At 38.3% G+C, this 22049-nt stretch overlaps 1 protein-coding gene across 1 annotated transcript; it reads left to right on the top strand.

Moving 5' to 3' along the window:
* The first annotated feature begins 1425 nt into the window (after nt 1–1425).
* On the top strand, nt 1426–20737 carry nrde2 (NRDE-2, necessary for RNA interference, domain containing). Its single transcript, XM_065288228.2, has 14 exons — nt 1426–1823; nt 3930–4038; nt 4230–4403; nt 7003–7146; nt 9174–9633; nt 9720–10128; nt 14219–14352; nt 15350–15473; nt 15674–15849; nt 17589–17981; nt 18120–18976; nt 19063–19204; nt 19968–20039; nt 20481–20737. The coding sequence occupies exons 1-14, from the start codon at nt 1763–1765 to the stop codon at nt 20604–20606; spliced, it is 3381 nt and encodes a 1126-aa protein (XP_065144300.2). The 5' UTR covers nt 1426–1762; the 3' UTR covers nt 20607–20737.
* The last annotated feature ends 1312 nt before the right edge of the window (nt 20738–22049 follow it).

Here is a 22049-nt window from a genome sequence, read left to right as displayed (position 1 = left end):
GATCCACTTTATTCTCCTTAAAGACAGGGTTTTACGGCTCGACAGCTTATAAAAACTTATTTCTGGGTTCTTTGGCTTGTTAGCTGTACATATTGTCACACAGCAGCTTTTAGGCATTATTCAGTTTTTTGTTACAAGCCAGAAATGACAAGGAGGCGGCTTCTCGCAATACAAAGGCAATGGAGACGGTTGGATTGTTTTCCCCCCCGGTGGGCGTGGTTTTCAGGTTATGACGCGCGGCGCTCTGTCTCTATCACTCACTTCCGCATGTTACAGACGTAGGCCCCGCCCACCTACTTATCATAACACCTGCAGGAGTGTAATGCCTGCACTAACAAAACTACGAAATGTGACAAGTAAAATAAAGTGTAATAGATATGTGGCTCAGTTTTAGGCAGCGACAGTAAACTTGTCATATTTGGGTACATTAGACTAGAATAATTTTGTCATAAACGTTGTCACATTATAATATTTTAGCTTATTTTGAATGCAGATATTGTTAGTTTCTGTGTGATGAGAAGACTTCAATTTGCATGTATTATACCGCGTTTTAGGTCCATTTCAATATTTAAAATTAAATAATTAATTTATTAAATTATTTTTTTTACATTTCATTTTCATATTCCTATCATATAACTATTATTACCTAAATAAATTTAATAATCTAATTAGTTCAATAAATACTGCTAAAAAACTTTTCGTTTTTCTAAGTTGAATGTTAGCATAAACATGTTTATTGATCAGTAATATACACAAACAATATACACATTAGTTTTAAGATAACAGTTTCCTTTTTGAAAACCAAGAAACGTTTCTTAGTAAATAATAAATATCACGTCAATATGTGTAAAAATAGTATGAGGACCAACATTCAGTAAATTAATTTTAGCGTTCCATTCTCAAAAAAAAAAAAAAAATCTTTATACTTTAGATTTTTATAGAACTACTTCTCAGAAAGGCACTAGTTTCTTTTGGAGCAATTTGCATCGAGTCCGCTGTCTTTGTTGACGCTAGAGAGATTTCAGCTCAGCATGTCACACCTTTTCTGATTGGCCAGTTGAGACCTGCAATCCGCTCGTGAGTGTAACATCATCTCTGATTGGTTACGTTAGACCTGCAATGCGTCAAGCCATTGCGCTCGGTGTGTCCCGGATCAGGATCACGCAGCAGCACTGACTGGAGCCGACGAGCTAACAAGCCCTTCGGTTAGACGGGACAGGGCTGATTAAATTTCTCTCCCGGGATCAGATAACTTACAGACTCACCGCAAGACTCTTTCAAATCATGGAATTTAAGATTAAAATGAGTTTATAGGTGGAAAACAGAGTGTTGTCCTTTCATGTAACTTACACATCAACTGACTGAAACAGAGTTGCAGATTAAAAAAAAAGTATAAATAACGGATGGACGTTACGACGATCGCACAAATGAAAAAAAAAACATACTTTAATGAATCGCACTGTTATAAAAAGCAGTGCAAGGTTACACTCATTAACACTGTACAATCCTATAATATTTGAAAGAAAACTTGCAGAATATTGCAATATCTAAACTTCAGCATTCCGGTGTGTTCTTTGCCACCTACATTAAAGTAAAAAAGCAAAGATCTAATCTGCACAGAAACTCTGTGCGTTAATCCTTTAAATAAAATTATATGATGCAATATTCACTCAAACGTTCAGTTTTCATGCTGCTGACAGCTATCGTGTCGCGGGTGGATGACGTAATCGGTGCGCGTCTGTTTTGATTTGTATGCAGTAGCATGGCTCTGTTTCCCTCCTGTGCTGAGATATCAAACAGTAACAACTCTGCTGGCGATAAAGGTAAAACATCTGTTTTCTGACAGTCTTCTGACTGAACTCCACTTTTAAAAGCGATACGAAATTTGACGTAGTATTATTAGAGCAAAATTTAGAGCAGTTCAAAGCTCTGTCAGCTGCGGCTGCTCCTGACAGAGCTTCGAACTGCTCGAAACTGTTCTAGAACTTCTACATTATAGAAGATATTTTCTATATTAGCCAAAGTGGAAAGCGTGCATTGTGTTTATTATTTTAATTGATGCATTTATAATTCACTGATACAATACGCAAGTGTTCTTATGTTGAACAACAGTAAAATCTGTGCAGTCTGTGAAAAGCCAACTAAAGCCATTTTTATATTTTCTACATAAAATCATCATCGTAAATAGCATTCTGTAAAAATATAACCTTAATATCTTTAATATTGTCTGAGTAAAGTCATGTCAAAGATTAAAATCAATGTAAAGTGAATGAGGGAAATTTAACTTGGATGCTTCTAATCTCATCATTAGACATGGATTTCACAGACAAAACAATTCTCTTATAACAGAATATAAAGATTTATTAGAACATTTTAGTGTCATATTTAGTGTTAGACAAGTGATTTGTAGTAGATATCTTGGAAGAGAATGCATTAAATCATTCCTGTCTTTCTCAGGTAACGCTCTGAGTCCATGGGTTTAAAATACTGTCAACATTTAAGATTCAAACTCCTAACCCTAAATATGAGCAATTATAATAGTGATGCCTTAGAAAGTGTCACTAACTGGCCCTTATTCTCTATTTTTATCTCTTTCACTGAGATTAGGGCTGTACAATTAATTGTTTTTGATTTTTAATTTAAATTTTTGATTCAAACAATTACAAATACAAGATAATCCAGGTAAAAAAAAATGTGCGATTAAAAAAATAAATTCTTAATATATAAATATTAGCAATGCACCGATGTATCGGCCACCGATATTTATCGGCCGATTTTTGATGAATTTGAAACCATCGGCATATCGGCAATAGCACGAGAAAGGCCGATACCGATTGATTATTAATTAACTGCATAAAGAAATCCATTATATGTAAAAAAAAATCAGTTAATGTTGTTAATAAAATAAATGCTGAATAGCAAAAACCACCTTTGAAGGTTGTCATGCTGTCTTATTATATTTGTTTTAGCTTAATTTGTGCCTATCTTATTAGGTTGGTAAGTTGAATGTTAATTAGATCCAATCCATGTTCAGTAAAAATAATTTGATGCAGAAATAAACTAGCTAATAGACTAACTGTATAGTATTGTATAAAAGTGTTTAATATCGGCATCGGTATCGGCCAGAAGTTGTCTGTTTAAATCGGTATCGGCCCAAAAAAATCCTATCGGTGCATCCCTAATAAATATATATATATATATATATTTAAATTATAAATGCATGTGTGTGTGTGCATATTTATATATACATAATTATTATACACAGTTCAAACACATATATGATGTAAACAAAACTTTTTTTGCTATAGATTAATCGTTATGCATCCCTACTTTGAAGGCACCACTGCTTTGACACATGTAGCCTATTGCAACACTTACTTAATAAAAAGGTTAATTAAATACATGTTTAACCATGATTATGATAATCAAGCAGCCCTTACTGAGATTACCGTACACGTGTTTGTTTAAAACTCTTTTATGACTTTTGGCTGGAGTTCAACTCGCTGCAATCCGTCAGATGTTCTGTTGAGCGTTTCCGATCATTGAGCATTTAATAAGCTAGATGTAGGCACGCCACACATCCTAACTAATCGATATCAAATTATTGGGAAAGGACTGTTATTACGTTGAGCAGTACAGTAAGAAAAGAACAAACTGCTCTTGCATGCAGATCTCTTTTGCTGCCGTGTGGGTTTTGTGCAGATTTGAGCCAGGTCAGCAATGGATCTGCCTCCTTCCCAGATGTCCACAGACTAACAGCATCGTCTTTCTGACTGCTTAAGAGTATTAACCCCCTTGCTCGTGTTTTTGTGAGAGTTTCACATTCGATGCCCTTCTGTCGTCTGAGGCCAAATGCATGATTAACTCCGTTCTTAAGGAGCCAGCAGAACTTATTCGGTTCGACTGACTGTTTCTCCTCTTTGTTTCAGGAGATCTGGAATGGCTGAGCAATAAGAGCTTCAGCACAGAGGCATTAAAGACTCGCCAGCGTGCCACAGATAGAGCACAACCAGAGACAGAAGAAGCGACACACGCGAGGTCATTTGAGCCTTTAAAGCACACTACAGTTGCTAACTAAATATACTAACTTGTATAACCCATGTGGATCTTTTTACATGATAGTAATTTTATTACATTATGTAGTAAAACGCATGTCAACAAAAACTCTTCTAGTGTTTTGGTATACAATAAAACTTTAAAATCATTGTAAAATTTGTTTGTCAATACAGTCAGCAGAAGTGCCCAGAGAGGGAAGACAGCCATGGCAGATCGAAGAAGCGGAAGAAAGAAAAAAAGAAGAAACGAAAGAAGGAGAAGAAAAGCAAAGATGATTCTGGAAGCAGTGGTTCAGAATCAGACACCGTCTACCCGAGTGACCTGTTGAAACAGGAAAACACTGACAGGTGTGTACCTCCAGTATAATGATATAGCTGGTCTAAGACCAGCTGTCTTTGTCTTAAAGATAACATAACATACACAGCTTCTGCCAATCTCATGTAGGCATGGGCCGGTATGAGATTTTGGCATTATGATAACCTTAAGGACAAACACCACGGTTTTACGGTTTTGCGGTATTGCCATTGCAACACTAAATTGTGTTTTTTTTAAATGTCTGCGTTAAAGGAATATTCCATTTTCTTAAAAGAAAAATCCAGATAATTTACTCACCACAATGTCATCCAAAATGTTGATGTCTTTCTTTGTTCAGTCGAGATGAAATTATGTTTTTTGAGGAAAACATTGCAGGATTTTTCTCATTTTAATGGACTTTAATAGACACCAACAATTAACACTTAATTCAACACTTAACAGTTTTTTTCAACGGAGTTTCAAAAGACTATAAACGATCCCAAACGAGGCATAAGGGTCTTATCTAGCAAAACGATTGTCATTTTTTACAAGAAAAATAACAAATATACACTTTTAAAGCACAACTTTTCGTCTAGGTCCGGTCCAGCGCGACCTAACGTAAATGCGTAGTGACGTAGGGAGGTCACGTGTTACATATATAAAACGCACATTTGCGGACCATTTTAAACAATAAACTGACACAAAGACATTAATTAGTATCATTTGACATACAACAACGTAGGAACGGTCCTCTTTCACCACATTTGTAAACACTGGGGCGGAGTTTCGCGTTCGTCCTCTGTGACCTCTTGACGTGATGACGTATTGCGTCGGGTCACGCTAGCGCATGACGACCGGATTTAAACGAGAAGTTGTGGTTTAAAAGTGGATATTTGTTATTTTTCTTGTCAAAAATGACAATCGTTTTGCTAGATAAGACCCTTATGCCTCGTTTGGGATCGTTTAGAGTCCTTTGAAACTCCGTTGAAAAAACTGTTAAGTGTTGAGTTAAGTATTAAGTGGTGGTGTCCATTAAAGTCCATTAAAATGAGAAAAATCCTGGAATGTTTTCCTCAAAAAACATAATTTCTTCTCGACTGATCAAAGAAAGACATCAACATTTTGGATGACATGGTGGTGAGTAAATTATCTGGATTTTTCTTTTAAGAAAATGGAATATTCCTTTAACAAACAACAACTTTTCAACTGGACATAATGCGTTTAATTTTTAAGCAACGTACAACATGTATGCTAGGTAAAAATAAAGCCTTTAAATTATAATAGTACAATTTTTTTTATATATATATATTACATGTAAACATTTTTATACATTTAATTTAATTCATTTTGTGTAAACACAGTTCATACAGTACCTTAAAACGGTATCACAGAAAATTTTAGTGGTTTTGAAACCTTGACTCTTTAAAACCTCAGTATAGCTTGAAACCGGTAACCGGCCCATGCCTAATCTCATGTTAATCTTGGGTACCTATAGAGTAGTATTTCATCCTTCATATACCCAAAAAGTCTTTCGTGTTGTCAGATTTATAAAAGCCAGAACAACATTCCGTTTTTGTCCGAAAAAGGCCCAAACTCTCGGAAGCGTATGGTGGGAGGAGATAAAGAGTTACGAGTACAGCACAGCTATATGTTCATGTTGTTTACATGCAAACAAACTATTTTTGATTTACTTAACATCTGTGGTTCCGACTTCTTAACTGGGTCTTTTAACGTTGAGGCCATCACTCCGGCAAATCCGGCATCGAACTGGGCCTTGTTTGTAAAGCAATCATCTCCCAAAACTATGTAACAAACATAAACCCATTCACAATTAAAAAGTCCCCATATCATACAAAATGCACTTTTAAATGTGTTTCTAGCAGAAAATGTGTCTGCAGAAACATCCTGTTATTATACAAATCCATGTACTCTTTTTTTTTTTTTGTAATCTTTTTTTTTTGACATAATGTCACATTTGTGATGTCACATTGATTAAGCCCCACCCATGACTTCTAACATACTCCGCCTTTTGAGTGCGTAGTTCAACCTTCTGCCAGGACACATTTTTGATGTAGTCCAAAGCTAATGTGTAAGCGCTCTACCCCCTACTTTTCATACGGGGAGGGGAACAGAAGCTTTCTTTGCTTTTAAAGAAACACAAACAAAAACAGCGCTTTTTTCATTGCAGCCACAAATGGCCATGTTCAGACTCCAAATAAGCATTATGAATGTAGTCACATATGACTTGTGCAATATTCCAAGCTTTCCAAATCCATATTATTACACAATACATAAATTGTTATTTACCCATCACTATCACTCTCATATTTTATTTGTGTTTCTGCATTTTCCAACTTGGTGGGAATGGAAGGAATGGCCTTCACCCCAGATGAAATGGAAAACTCTTAAATCTTTAAAACAATACATTCAGGATAGTTTTTCATTTTCACTTCCATATGTTTAGAAGTATCGAGTCATCCGTATATTTAGCAAAACTTGGCTTCGCAAACTTTCTTCTGTTTGCATCATTTCAAAACTTAGAAATGTCTTTCACTATTTCCAGACCGTCTATTTAAAGTACTTCTAGCTTTGAGTTTTAGGCTGATGGTTTGTGAGTTTTAATGTCCTTGTCTTTCATCCCCTTGGCTGCAGGCAGGAAGCTCAGGTTCGGGTGAGCGGGGCTTTTATGTGGCTGGATGACCTCCAGTCCCCCACCGACTCCCCCTTCTGCATCGACAGGAGAGCGGACCGTGCCAACTGGGAATACAAATCTCTCTATAGGGGAGACATAGCCAGGTAACTTTACTCACTTTCTCACAACACAGATGGTCTCCGTTTTCATTATTTCTCTCTGAAGGTCATTCAGACTTCAGCAGCAGGTGCCAGTGTCTGCACTATGCAGGGGAATACTGCGACTTTTTGCATGTGTTTTCGAGCAAGAGAGCTGCAGTGTTTACTGTGGTCATCTGTCTCTTTGAAGTGCTCTTTCAGCCTTAGCTTTCATTTGCAGAGACCTTTGGAAATCCACAGGAAATATTCTCCATCTCGCCTCCAAAATCTACAGTTTTCTTGCAGCTTGAACAGTTGAATATTTGTTCATGCAATTGCTTTACACTAGGGATGGGTCGCATTTAGTGGTGGTCCTGTACTTAGTGCAGTGCTGTGTTAGTTGTCAAATTTGTATGGTAAAATAGGGTTTTTCAAACTGTGGATCAGTAGGCCAAGGGGGGTCGCGCAAAAACACAAAAACAGTTTAGTCCAAGTCCAACTAATGACAAGCAATGACAGTGATTTTGATATGATATACCAACATTTCCATTTAAAAATATGTTGGTGGGTCCTGGGATAGATAATACCCATTTAAGTGGGTTGTGAAATGAAATGTTTGGGAGCCCCTCTTTTTCCCCGCCAGCATTAAAAAAAAATAAGTTGCCAGCCAGCGGCAGCATTTTTCATGATTTTCACAAAAGTTTAATGCCTTGCAGAAAATGTTCTTCTTAAAATATATATACATACAAACAAATGAAAGAACACACCCCTTTGCTTTCAAAAAAAAAAATGTTTCATCCTACCTTCATTAGTTCACTTTTTTTCACCTCGCAAAAATGGGTAGGTTTCTTCAAAAACACCAAATTTTGAGCAAAAAGCTAAGATCATTTAATTTTTGTGAAGGACTTTTGATAGAGATCAGATTCAGAGCAATCCTCAAAACATACACGGACATTCAGCTGCTTGCCCTAGGGCGATACTTCCGGGTTTTATAAGTTGCGAAAGAGCATCTTACCGCACTTAGTGGATAATAGCGGTATTGCGGAAAGCCGGAAATACTCGTCATTGGCAGAGAAGCGTTTTCTTATGTTTGACGAGATAACTCGGCGAAAGAGTTTATGCAATTGGTCCTTTTAACGTGATTATTTGATTTATTTTGGCTTTTCTTGACCATTTACCGCCACCTTTACATAAAGATTTATTCTTATACACAACTGTCATAAATCATAAATAAATGCACATTGAGTATCACAACAACAGCAAAATCCAGAAACTAAATACTCAACCTACGCCCATCTAAAACTCTTGAACTCTTCTGTGGCTTGCTTAAGCCTGGAGTATAATCAGTTTTTTGCTTGTACGCGAACAAACGTATGTGGTCGAACGCACAGCCTTGCAAAGCATAGTTTATTTGACTCGTACATGTACGCAGGCGTTCGATGCATGCACATTGCGACAAAATGCAATTCATCTTGTGGGCTACATACTACATTATCCTGTATGCGCATGCGCGACCTACGAGTACAATATACGCAAATTGTGTCACATGCACAGATCCCAACGTACGCGTAAATAATGGACCATACTTCGGCCTTTACAGAAGCTAGTATTTTTTTTCTGGAAATGTAAATTTAGTTTAGCGAGCATGCAACTCTATAGTAAAAGTTCTGCACCCTTGCCCTAGTTGTCGTTTTGGGTCTTATTTACTCCAAGTCCTCTGGCACAGCAGGATAAAGTGAAGGGTTTATTAGCTGCTTAGAGCCAACATATCTCACGTCTGGCTGTTCTCCAACGTCTATCAACTTTAATCTGGTGTCAGAGCTGCCATCTGTAACTTAAGAGACCTCGATCAATACTCTCCGATTCGCTGTCTTTCCCGTCGTCCCCATATCGCACAGATCTCGCCGTACACAAAGCCGATCGGATATATTTTCACAGAATGTTTTTTGCATTATGTCAGATGACAACCTAAAATGAGAAAGTTTAAATTTGATCTCCCAATACCATCAACAATTTCCACAGGTTCTCCAGCAACAGTTTTTGTTTTTCTTCAGGTATAGAAGGAAGGGGGGCTCATGCCTAGGTTTGGACTTCAGGAGGCAGGCCGTAAGCTGGGTTGAAGGTGACCCAAAGAAGCGGGCAGACAGGAAACCTGAACGATATTTCTCTTCTTCTACACGCCAGCTGCTCCGCTCGGACGGCCAGGTGGTTTTACCCGTGACCGCTGCCACCAACTCCGATTCTTACATCCAACTTCCAGCCTGCACCGACGAGCAGGACTCTTACACCCAAGCACCTGTATCGTGGCTCAATCCACTGGGCATCTATGACCCTGGCACATCTCTGTGGCTCGAGGGCAAGGGCCAGCCGGAGGTCAAGGGAGATCAACAGGGCGTTGACAGCGCCCAAAGTACCGGCAGCAGCCAGATTACTGGACGCGTGGAGGAATTTAACAGGAAGTTGCGGGAAAATCCTACAGATATTCAGATGTGGCTAGACTTCGTACACTTTCAGGTACTTTAAGAAAATGTTTATGAACCATGTAGAGCTGTTAATTTGGTATAGTTAATTCTCTCCGTTGACTCTTTCTCTTTGATCAGGATGAACTGGCTTTTGGCTCTGGGTCTTTTTCTGCGTCCAAGGACAGTGATGGTGACATGAGGAAGATGTCTCTTCGGGCCGTGCTGGAGAAGAAGCTGTCGATCATGGACAGGGCGGTGGAGAGCAACCCTGGCAACGTGGACTTGAAACTGGAGAAACTTCGCCTGTGCAAGGAACTGTGGGAGCCTGCGGTCCTGCTGAAGGAGTGGAAGAAACTGGTGTTTATTCACCCGAACAGCGCCCCCTTATGGAGGAAGTATCTGCTTTTTACACAGAGCAATTTCAGTACTTTCTCTGTGTCAAAGGTCAACAGCGTGTTCGGAAAGTGTCTGAGCACGCTCAGCGCAGTGCAGGACGGCAGTATGGTGTCTCACCCTCCATTACCAGGCACACAGGAAGACATTTTAGGTAAAATCTTATTTCTTTTATAGATTATAGATGATTTCAAAAGCAACAACATAAACAAGCAGCTTTTGTGCGCTAAACGCAACTTCCGGTAGATATCCACATGGGTGATTCTCATGTCCAACATCAGAATTTTTAAAAAGCCCTTGAAGCCAATTTTTTTGCACATATACTATAACCATTATTTTTAGAGGATTTAAAAAATATTTCCTATAGAATTATTTAAATTTTTTAGATTATCATTATCCAAAATGATCATTACCGCAACATGATATAACATTAAATATGCATTTACAAACTCATGTTTCGGTAATGAGAACTAAAAAGTTGTCTAGGTACTATGACAAACAAAGTTTTAACTTTTATTTGGAGAGAAAAAATAAGGACTTCTTACCTGGTAGCCATCTTGGGTGTCACAGTCAATTTTGTCCCTTTAGTTCCTTAAGGGCTTAAACAATGATTGAAAATTGTTGCGGAGGATGAGGAAGTTGTTTTTGGACACATTTATATTCCTTATTATTGTCTCTACATTTACCAATAATTATCAAATACCACATGTTTCTTTACTGTAAATGTTTATAGTATAACATGCACTGAAGCTTTTTATTTTTTAGATTTTATAATTAAAAATATTTCCATGTCAAAGAACCCAAATCCAGTCATGGACACGTTGCGGTAATGAAAATGTTCCCCTTAAATGTGGAAAAACAACAAAATTGGTTTGTATGATGTCATTTGAAGTCATGTGCAAAATAGTACACGAAGAGATGTTTGTGACTGTATGCTTATTATTTTGATAGCATTTACTTTTTTTATCAGAATGTATAAGTCTACTTTCGCGAAAATCACCCACATAGAATCAACAACAACAGAGTCCTTGCGTAATAACACTACGCCTGCTGCAGCCATGTTACTGCAGTAAAGTCCTTGATTATTACGCCAGAATGAGAGTATAGTTCCTAGCCATTTCTGCCTACAAAATCGCAACTTTTAATTTACTGTCAGTCTTAGTACACGATGTGACTACAGAAGAGTTAAGTTTTAAATAGGAAAAATATCGAAACTCTTTGGTTATTTATTTGCCCGATGCTAATGGTCTAATCAGATTCAATGGATTGTGCTAAGCTATGCTAAAAGTGGTAGCGCCAGACCCAGAAATCCGCTGAATGGATTCCAAAACATTAAGAATCAAATGTTTAACTTTAGGGGAGCTAGAAAATGAGCATATTTCACAAAAAAGTGGAGTGTCCCTTTAAAGGTTCTTCACAGCAATCCCACAGAATACATGTCAAATATTAGTGCCACTGCACATTTGAATCTGGCCTGCGCAAGTTTTTTGATCTCGGCCTGCTTTTTTCGGAATATGCAGCAAGCACTGCGGACACGCTGTGCCCTTAACATCAAGTGACCTCCAAATCTCGCACGAGACAGCTGTGGTCCAGCACATTGTTAGGATTCCAGTCACAGTACAAACTGTTTCAGAAGCATCACTGTTCCTTATTATCAAAAACGTGTTAGCTCACTGGTGGCCAGTCAGCCAGAAAAAGACTAAAAGAAGCTAAGTTGTCTATGAAAGAAGGTCGTTCATGTCAGGTGCGAGTTTGTATTAGCAACTTATTTTTGACCCTAAAGAGAAACATAAGATTTAAAGGGGACATAACATGAATATTTGACTTTTTTCATGTTTAAGTGCTATAATTGGTTCCCCAGTGCTTTTAGAAACTTAACTTAGAAAATGTGCAAAATAACAACTAAGTGACTTAGTTTTGGTAAACCAGTCTCTGCAAGCATGTGAAAAATAGATCATTGAAATGTGACAACCCTTGTGATGTGAGAAAAGGATAATACCATCCCTTAATCTGCACCATCCAACCACAGCACTGCCATTTAGTGCAGAGATCAGCTCATTTGCATTTTAAAGGACACACCCAAAAACGGCACATTTCTGCCTACACCTACAAAGTGGCAAATTTGGCATGCTATAATAAATTATCTATATGGTATTTTGAGCTAAAACTTCATATATGTACTCTGGGGACACCAACGTTATATTTGACACCTTAAAAAAAGTCTTGTGAAATGTCCCCTTTAATGTGTCGAAAAAGATGTGGGGTGTGATGGAGTGATGATGTTACTGCGGCCGAGATCGAAGTGCTGCAAACTTAGTGCTCTTCCGCCATACAATATAGTTCTCATTTTTATTCGCTTATAAAATCACCACGTTTTATTTTGTGCCACCAAACTTACTCGTGTAACTACTCATGGAACAGTCTTTAAATAGGGAAAACATGGAAGTGTTTGGTGGCTTCTACATTTATTCCTGTTTGGATCCTAAGGAATGAATGGGGCTAGGCTAAATGCTAACACATTCATGACATGCTGTACAACGATTAAGTGCATGCATTGAAAAAAGATAGGGATGTATTAATTCGTCTAAGTTGAGGTAAGAACATAGTAAAATATTGAAAAACGGTGATGTTCTCCTTTAACTAAGGCAAACATCCCAGTACATTTTAAGATGTTTTTCCGTACATTCTAGGTCATGGAAATTCAGCTTTTTAGTCAGGAAAAAGTCATGTCATCTGTCCTAAAGTGGGAACCCTTTCTATAGACGCCGAAGATTTTTTTTCTTAACAGCTGTTCCACCATAACCAACTTATTTTTTGTGTTAGTGTTGTTTAAAACTGATGTATTGACGCTCCTCAGGAATTTTATAATAGCGTTTCTTGACTTAGAAGTAAAATAATGCCTGTGTATTATATACACATGTTGTGTTTCAATCGCCCTTCAATTGAAATAACAAATTGTTATTGCGAATTGAAAATACGCCCAATAAAAACATTTAAAGAATATCACGCGGATTTGTAATTAAAACCAGCTTACAATCATATCTCAAATTAGACTTTTGTAACAATCGTGGGTTTTAAAAGAATGTCGCAAGTACACAAACTAAGACTCCAGTGGTTGCATGATTCATCAGTCATGTAAATTCATTCACAAATAGTTTCCCACATTGGTTTCAAAAATTCACTTGTGGTATACAATTTATGTTATAGGACAAAATGTTTCTTTAAGTAACGTTGACCACAGACTTTGTTTTACTCATAAACTACAAATCATCGTTCTAAAACCCCATTAAAAAATCTTCAGGGAATTCTTTGCTGGGAAAAGCTGAGGTTTTTACGACTTTTTTCTCTCCCTCCTCCTTATGTTGCTGTGAGTGACAGAATTTGGGTTAAAACTGTAAACATGTTTTGATTACATGCATAAATATTTGTAGACTTAAACTCATGTACAGTTTTTGTATGTGTAACTTCTCGTCCTCTGTGTGTGTGTGTGTGTGTCAGGATTTGACTGGCAAGCAGCAGTATAAAGGTGATGATGTGATGGGTTTAAAGCGGATTGGCATGTTGTTTGTCAGCTAGTTTCGAGGGTGTATTGTGTGGGTCTGTTTAAAGAGAAGCAGACAGTGAATTTGACAAATAGGACAGCACTATCCTACACTTCCCCACACAGGGATTTACTGAAATGAATAGGTGATAACATCTGTGTGACTTTGTAGACGAACCGTAGGATTTTAAGCCAGGCCCTCTTCTGTTTTGGTCTCTCCGCTTTTTCATTGAACCTAATAAAACAATTAAATCGGTTCACCTGAACCAGCACTCCCTGGGTTCACATTTTTAGGAAGAGCATTGTGTTAGATTTGTAAAGGTGATGGGTTTGATACAGATACTGATGAAGAAAATTTCTACCAAATGCATACATAGTGTAAAAAAATATTAAACAGGCAAATGTGACACTGTCTATAAAAACTAAAAACTGATTTTTTTTTGCATAATGAGCCATGCAAATTACTTCCTTTGTCTTTTGAGGATGGAAAAAGTTATGCTGGTTTTGTAAATGATGACGACAGTAGATCTCTGACTCTGTGCTACCCTCTTGTGGCCACTGGTGGAGGTGCAATATTAATGTGTTATTAGTTTTGAGCAGTTGTTATCTTGGAATAACAAACCTGCAAATGTCCCAAATGACCAATCAGAATCCCTGTAATTAAATCTGTTCAACATTAACAGTGTGTGTTGTTGTTTTGCAGAGATCTTTCTTCAGCAGTGTCATTTCTTAAGGCAGGCGGGTCACACTGAGAAAGCTGTGTGTCTCTTCCAGGCCCTGCTGGACTTTACTTTCTTTAAGCCAGACAGTGTGAAAGACCTGCCCACCAGACAGCAGGTATACAACAACAAAAACTGAATCTTCATACATCTAATATGAACATATAGACCTCAAGATATTAAGTACCCCATTAATGACAAAAAAACAAAACAAAAATGTGTTTACACAGATTTTCAGATAGTTTATATATCTTCTCTGTTCATTTAAAGGGCACCTTTTAAGCAAAATCCACTTTTGGATATAAATTTGTCATAAGTGGCAATTTTTGGAAATTAGGACTTACACACCGCCTGAAGTAGAAAAAAGTAAGCTTCCCATTGATGTATGGTTTGTTAGGATAGGACAATATTTGGCCCAGATACAACTATTTGAAATTCTGGAATCTGAGGGTGCAAAAATCTAAATATTGAAAAAATCCTTTTTAAAGGGACACTCCACTTTTTTCATGAAGATATTTTGTAGATTTCTTACCGTAAATATATACAAAATGTATTAATTATTAGTAATATGTGTTGCTAAGGACTTAATTTGGACAACTTTAAAGGGACACTTCACATTTTTTTGAAAATATGCTCATTTTCCAGCTCCCTTAGAGATAAACATTTGATTTTTATCGTTTTGTAATCCATTCATCCGATCTCTGGGTCTGGTGCTACCACTTTTAGCATAGCTTAGCATAAGCCATTGAATCTGATTAGACCATTAGCATCACGCTAAAAAATAACCAAAGAGTTCTGATATTTTTCCTATTTAAAACTTGACTCTTTTGTAGTTACATCGTGTACTAAGACCAACGGAGAATTAAAAGTTGTGATTTTCTAGGCCTAAATGGCTCGGAACTATACTCTCATAGTTTCAAAAAAATGTGGAGTGTCCCTTTAAAGTTGTCCAAATTAACAACATGATATTAGCAACACATATCACGAATAATAATAATTTTTTATATATTTATGATAGGAAATTTACTAAATATCTTCATGAAACATGATCTTAATCCTAAAGATTATTGACTAAAGAAAAATCTATAATTTTGACCCATATAATGTTTGTCCAGGTGGAGTTTTTTGAGCCGTTTTGGGACAGCGGAGAGTCTAGGATCGGGGAGCGGGAAGCTCGTGGATGGAAAGCATGGATGCTTCAACAGCAAAGAGGAGGATGGGTGATTCCACCTGAGCCAGGTGCTTAAATACCACCACAAAAAACACGAACATCATCTGAAGATGGTGAAACAGTGCTGTTTATTTAAATAATGCATGTACCAAGGCACTTTTGAACATACAACCAAGCTTGTTGCATGTTGGGAGAAAGACACAAAAGGAAACAGGGCAAGGACTTAGACCTAAGACATCAAGAGCTAACATTACTCTCAAACCTGCAGATGATGATGATGATGATGAAGAACAAGAGGACCCTGAGATCAAAGACAAAACCTGGCCAAAGTGGAAGATCTGGCTGGATGTGGAGACGTCACGTGAGGCAAACCACTGGTTGCCATGGAGACCAGATAAAACCAAGGGCCAATCAGAAGAAGACTGTGAAGATCCCGACAGGCAGGTGAGGTGTTGCTTGATGTTTTAATCAAAGTCAAACCCAGTGAAGTTTTTTATTTGTTGCATTGAGTTTGACTTAAAATCATTAAAGTGTGTGGAGTGAATTTGATAAAAAATCTAATCTAATGATGAGATTTGGAGCATCAGAGTTTGATTTTAATCTTTGACATGATCTTACTTAGCCAATATTAAAGATATCAAGGTTATATTTTCACAGGACTTTATGTAAGATTACCCCAAAACATGAAAATTCTGTCATCTATTCACCCTGTTGTTACCAACCTGTATAAATGTCTTTGTTCTGATGAACACAAAGGAAGATATTTTGAGAAATCTTTGTAACCAAACCATTCAGAGGCCCATTGACTTCCATAGTATTATTTTTTCCAATAATGGAAGTCAATCTTCCTGTTTGTTTATCAGAACAAAGAAATGTATACAGGTTTCTAACAACATTGAATGACAGAATTTTCATTATTTGGATAAACTATCTCTTTAAAGGTGCAATGTGGGACTTTTAGCTGCATCTAGTGGTGAGATTGTAAATAGCAACCAATGGCTCAGTCCACAGTAGAGGTCTTCTCTGGTCCAAAGAAATGTACCTGACCCAAATCACTTTTTACCCGAACCGGACGTGCATAAATAATTTTTTAGACAAACCAGGGAAAATTGGACCCAACCCAGTGGCAATTTTTTTAAACCTGACTGGACAAAAATGTAAACGGCACAGACGTGTGTGCACTCTGCAGCCCCGCATGCACCAGTCAGACAGAAAGAAACCCCGATGACAACCAATTTGGCTCTTTATTTTCCTTTTTATCTGATGACAACACCAAGGTAACCGCTAAAATGTGCATTTAAAATTGATTGACAGGTCTGTCTCAACCAGTCCTTCCAGAAAAACGCAAAAGCGTTTTTTTTGTGATTGTTGCGGGCAAAAATCCTTGATCTTGTGGCACGTTTTTTTTTTCAAATGCGATGGAATATTGTGGGATATTTATGCAATGAATTTGTGGGAACTTCCAAAAACTGCGGGAACTTGCAAAACTGTTTTCAGCTTTAGCAGCTTTTCAATGATGCTCACTTCGCATAATCACGTCACTTCATAACGTTCCCATGGCAACAGGGGACATGGCTGCGCTTGTGTGAAGTAAATGCAACATTTCTCAACTTTCTGCTAAGATATATGTGATTTTTGCTACGAAAATGTGGGGATTATGAAATCATGCAAGCCCCGGATATTTTGCGCACAGACATCTGCAATTTATGCTGCGAAAGTGCGGTGTTTTGAAAAAATGCGTCTCCCGCATAAATATGCAGACTTTGGCTGATTATGCGTTGAATCATGTCATATGATCACATAATCGCGTTTTTCTGGAGGGACTGCTCAACGAAAATGAACCTAACACCAGCCGATGTCAACATTTCAGAGGAGGGGTTGGAAAAGGACTCGATGCACACACACGACATAGTATGGGTCTTCTTGGGTCCATTCAGCAAAAACACGTTCATTTTCAATTATCCGAGACCCGATGGCGCTATCATTATACCCGACCCATATCCGAGGAACACCAAAGAAAATTCATGACAAAAACAATTCTAAAATGTAACATTTTCATTCAACAAAACATATTGAATTATACAAAGTAGTGCTGTTGGTAGGCCTATTTTTTTTTTTAGGTTTGTTAAAGTTTGTTAAAACACATACAGTTTTCAACCCAAAGATCTTCTGTCTCCATACAGGTCTTGTTTGATGATATCGGCCCTTCTATGATTCGTGTAGACAGGCCTGATCTCCAGCTGCGGTTGATCCTGGCCTTCCTGCAGTTCCTCGGGCTGCCTACATCATCTGGAAAGGTCTCAGCACCCACTGACTCGAACGTTCTGCTGGATGACCTCTCTTTGCTTGAAGAGGGACCTGACACAGAGAGACCTCTGACCTCTTATGACCTTCCGGCGACCGGGATGTCTTCAGTGGGTCACATGACGTTTCTGAGTGACCGCAGGAAGCAGCCGGGGCTATGTAGGGCAGGGGAGGAGTTTCTGCAGAACGTCCTGGAGCGAACGCTTCCACTCGTCTCTGCACGGGATCGAGCTGCCGTCGCTCTCTGCTGGCTACAGTATGAGAAACTTAAGGTGTGTTTGTGTGTGTGAGAAACAGAAAGACTTTTCAAAGAGTCATCCAGTCTCATAATCTTATTTAGGAGCATCAAAGTTTGATTTCAACCCACCAGCTTGTGTCACAACTTATTGTCTGTTATATTTGCTTTGAAGGTCCTGAGATGTTTACATAGTGGGAATAAGAAGCGTCTGAAGGCTCAGGGGAAGCGTAGTAAACGTCTGGCCAAACGACTGCTAAAGGAGCCCGAGAACAGAGGGAGTCTGGCGTTATGGAGAGAGTACGCCCATCTGGAGTGGCTTCTGGGTAATTTGGAAGAGGCACGTAAAGTATTTGACACTGCCTTGGGTATGGGCGTGTCCAAAGGTCTTAATGACCCCGCCCTCTGCAACCTCAGCCTTCTCTACGCCCAGTTAGAGGTAGAGCAGGCCTCGAAGAGCGGACCAGTACCCACTTCTTCTCCGGCCGTCTACATCCTCACTAAATTAGCGGAGGGTGCGGCGTATACCCCTTTCTCGGGCCAAATCAACCCAGTGGCCATACTGAAAGCTAGAAAGGCGTACGAGCAAGCTTTATTGAATGCAGGCAGTAAGAAATGGACATCCAGCCTGGTCGGATGTTTTGGACTTTTCCAGTACCTGACAATGGGAATAGATGCGGCTGATGCCGTGTACGGTCAAGCCAGGCAAAAAGCTGTGAATTCGGATGCGAGTCGCAGAAGGGATTGGGAGTCTATTGCCGTTCAGCACGTGGCCCTGCTGCGGCACCACACCAGCACCAATGTTTTCCCTCTGTCCCGACTCCGACTGGCTCTTACCGATGCTCTTTCGTTACTGCCCTCCAGCGCCCCCTTGTGGCATCTCTACCTGCAAACGGAGAACCGTTATCACAGCGCGGGCCGTACGCGCAGGTTCTTCCACAGTGTAGCTAAGAGAGCTGAAACTGTCGTGCCGTATCTGTTCGCCATCACCGCGGAGCAAAGACTCAAACAGCTGCTGGACTCGGTGCAGAGGTGAGAGAGAGATCACATCTCATTTCTTTAACTATGTATTTGCATGTGCACATGTATATGATGTTTTGTCTCTCCCTTTTTTCAAGGTCTGGTATTCCTGGAGACGCTCTCCCCATCCTTCCGGAAAATGGCCTTAGCAATCGTATCCGCTGTCTGTTCGAAGCAGCTGCGGCTACAGAACATGGAGCTCACTGTCCTCTGCTCTGGAGAATGTATCTGAACTTTATGGTAAAGTTGAAACTACCAAACAGGATTGTATAAATATTTACCAATTAAAGATGTGTGCAGGGTTCCCTCAGGTCCTTGAAATATTTGAAAGTTTGTAAATCTTGAGGAAAAAATGTAAGGCACTGGGAACTTTTTGAAAATATACATGCAAAGATACAGGTCATTGAAAGTGCTTGAATCTATTTTGTGTAGTGTAGGATAATATCATAAAATTTCTAGACTTTTTAAGCACACGTGCTAAACTGTTTGCTTTAAATGCTTAAATCTTCTGTATGCGAATGTTGATTCCTACCAAAATACCTTTTTGCATAGTTGTTTTTGACACATGAAAATGTCTCTGGTTACGTATGTAACTGTTGTTCACGGAGAAGGGAACGAGACGCTGCGTCTCTTCCTGCATCCCTGTAACGCCGTCTTTGGCAATATAGCGATATACTTCCTGGTTCCCGCGTCACCCTGTCTTTGTCATTAAGCTTCACCATTGGTTGAATTTGATATACACATTCAGACGCACTTACTCCTGGAGGCGTCCCCAAAGTGTCACCGCAGTGACGCAGCACGAGTTCCCTCGAAAGGGAACTGTAACAATGTATCTTAAAAGGTAACACAATGTAACCTTGCTCTCACTTGAAATGTGTCCCAACATTTAGTCCTTGAATTTGAGGGTATTGGACCTGGAAATCCTTGAAAGATCCTTGAATTAGAAGTTAACTTAGGTGTGGGAACCCTGTGTGTGAGAGATACATCTGTTTATTTTTCACAGGTTTGTGATGGGAATGCTGAGAGGGGCAGTGGGGTCTTCTATAAAGCTCTTCAGGAAGTGCCTTGGGTAAAGGTAATGCGCTTAGGCTAAATTCTCTCTCATTTGTAAGTCTGTTTAGATAAAAGCATCTCCTAAATCAATCCTGAGATCCTGGCCATAATTGTTTAGTACGCTACACCAGTGGTTCCCAAACTTTTTCAGTGTGCGGCCCCCCTTGTGTACAGTGCATTCCTTCGCGGCCCCCCAAAGAAAATTCATGACAAAAAACTGTTCTAAAACTCAAAAAAACATTAAATTATACAAAAAATTAGTGCTTTTGGTTAGTAGCCTATTTTTTAGGTTTAATTACCCAGAATTCATGATAAATTAATGTATTTCATAAAATGTCATTAAAACTGGGGCCCCCCTGGCACCATCTCGCGGCCCCCAGTTTGAAAACCACTGCGCTACACCATAGAGCACCGTGCACATGTGAATGTTACAGATGAAGTGCTTGTGTCTGTGTACCCACAGGGTTTGTACATGGACGCAGTGCAGCTTTTTCCAGAGCGCGTGCAGGAGTTTTTAGATCTTATGACTGAGAAGGAGTTGCGTCTGAGAGTACCCATGGAGGAAGTGGACATCTTGCTGGAGGACTGACCAAACATGGTGCACTGCAGCCTGTAAATCATTGCTGCCACCCTGAATGACAGCTTAAGATAAAACTACGGATGCTTTGTGAATTGTATTTTTCCATTTTTGGAATAAATAATAAGAGTATGTTGAAGTAATACGTTGTCTGTCCCCTCTTGAATGGATTGCTTATGAGATGACCAGGTGCTTTATTTGTTAAAATCATTTAATGTTATATTTTATATAATATTGTATATCATAGAAATAGGTATTACTTAACAAGTAATACATCTTAAAGGGACACTCCACTTTTTTTGAAAATATGCTGGTTTTCCAGCTTCCCTAGAGTTAAACATCTGAGTTTTACCCAGGGGTGTCAAACATTACAGCAGGACGGGAAAAATATAGAAATCCTCAACAATGTCGACTGCACATGTAACAGTCCCTGCAACACCAGCTCAACCGAACAGTGCCAAAGCACCATACTGTAGAAAACAGCAGCATGTTAAGTCAATGATTTCAATGAAATTCATTACATATGTAAAAGAAAACACACTATAAGCACACAACGAAAAATAAAAAAAATTCTTTTCTTTTCATGTCTTGTTTTCAGTAAAAATTTCTAAAAATTCTTAAATTAAGATGCTTTTTCTTGATGAGTAAAATGACCCAAGAAAATAAGTCTAGTTTTTAGACCAAAAATATCAAATTTAAATGATTTTGTGCATAAAACAAGCAAAAAAAAATCTGCCAATAGGGTAAGCAAAAAATCTTGAAAAATTTTCTTAAAACACTAAATTCAAGAAAAAATTGCTTACCCCATTGACAGATTTTTTGCTTGTTTTATAAAATCACTTAAATTTGATATTTTTGGTCTAAAAACCAGATTTTTGCTCATCAAGAGAAAGCATCTTAATTTAAGAATTTTTTTTTGATAATCTGACTTTCTTACTTAGTATTATTGTCTTGTTTTCAGTAGAAATATCAAAAAATTCTTAAATCCAGATTTATTTTCTTGATGAGCAAAATGACGTAAGAAAATAAGTCTAGATTTTAGACAAAATCTATACAATTTAAGTGAATTTGTGCTAAAAACTAGCAAAAATATCTGCCAATGGGGTGAGAAAATTGTGCTTAAATTAAGTGTTTTTAGATTTTTTTTCTCACCCCATTCCCATTGGCAGATTTTTTTGCTTTTTTTAACCACAAATTCACTTAAATTGTGTATTTTTTGTTTAAAAACTAGACTTATTTTCATAGGTCATTTTGGTAATCAAAAAAAGCATCTTGATTTAAGAATTTTTAGATATTTCTACTGAAAACAAGACAAAAATACTTAGTAAGAAAGTCATTTTTGCAGTGTAAGTCGCACAGGTATTGCTTTTTTTTTTTAGAACATTTCAACCAAATGCTTTCAAAAAGTGGTGGGGACAAAATCAGCCATTTCAAAAAGTGGTGGGGACATGTCCC

This window comes from Paramisgurnus dabryanus, chromosome 17 (genome assembly GCF_030506205.2).
Source record: "Paramisgurnus dabryanus chromosome 17, PD_genome_1.1, whole genome shotgun sequence".
NCBI lineage: Eukaryota > Metazoa > Chordata > Actinopteri > Cypriniformes > Cobitidae > Paramisgurnus > Paramisgurnus dabryanus.
This window is presented reverse-complemented; position numbering and strand designations above follow the sequence as displayed.

Excerpts from the sequence above, each read along its gene's own strand:
- nrde2 (XM_065288228.2), top strand. The coding sequence starts at position 1,763 with ATGGCTCTGTTTCCCTCCTGTGCTGAGATATCAAACAGTAACAACTCT. Across the intron at positions 10,129-14,218 it reads CACACAGGAAGACATTTTAG|AGATCTTTCTTCAGCAGTGT; the intron begins GTAAAATCTTAT and ends GTTGTTTTGCAG. Across the intron at positions 14,353-15,349 it reads ACCTGCCCACCAGACAGCAG|GTGGAGTTTTTTGAGCCGTT; the intron begins GTATACAACAAC and ends ATGTTTGTCCAG.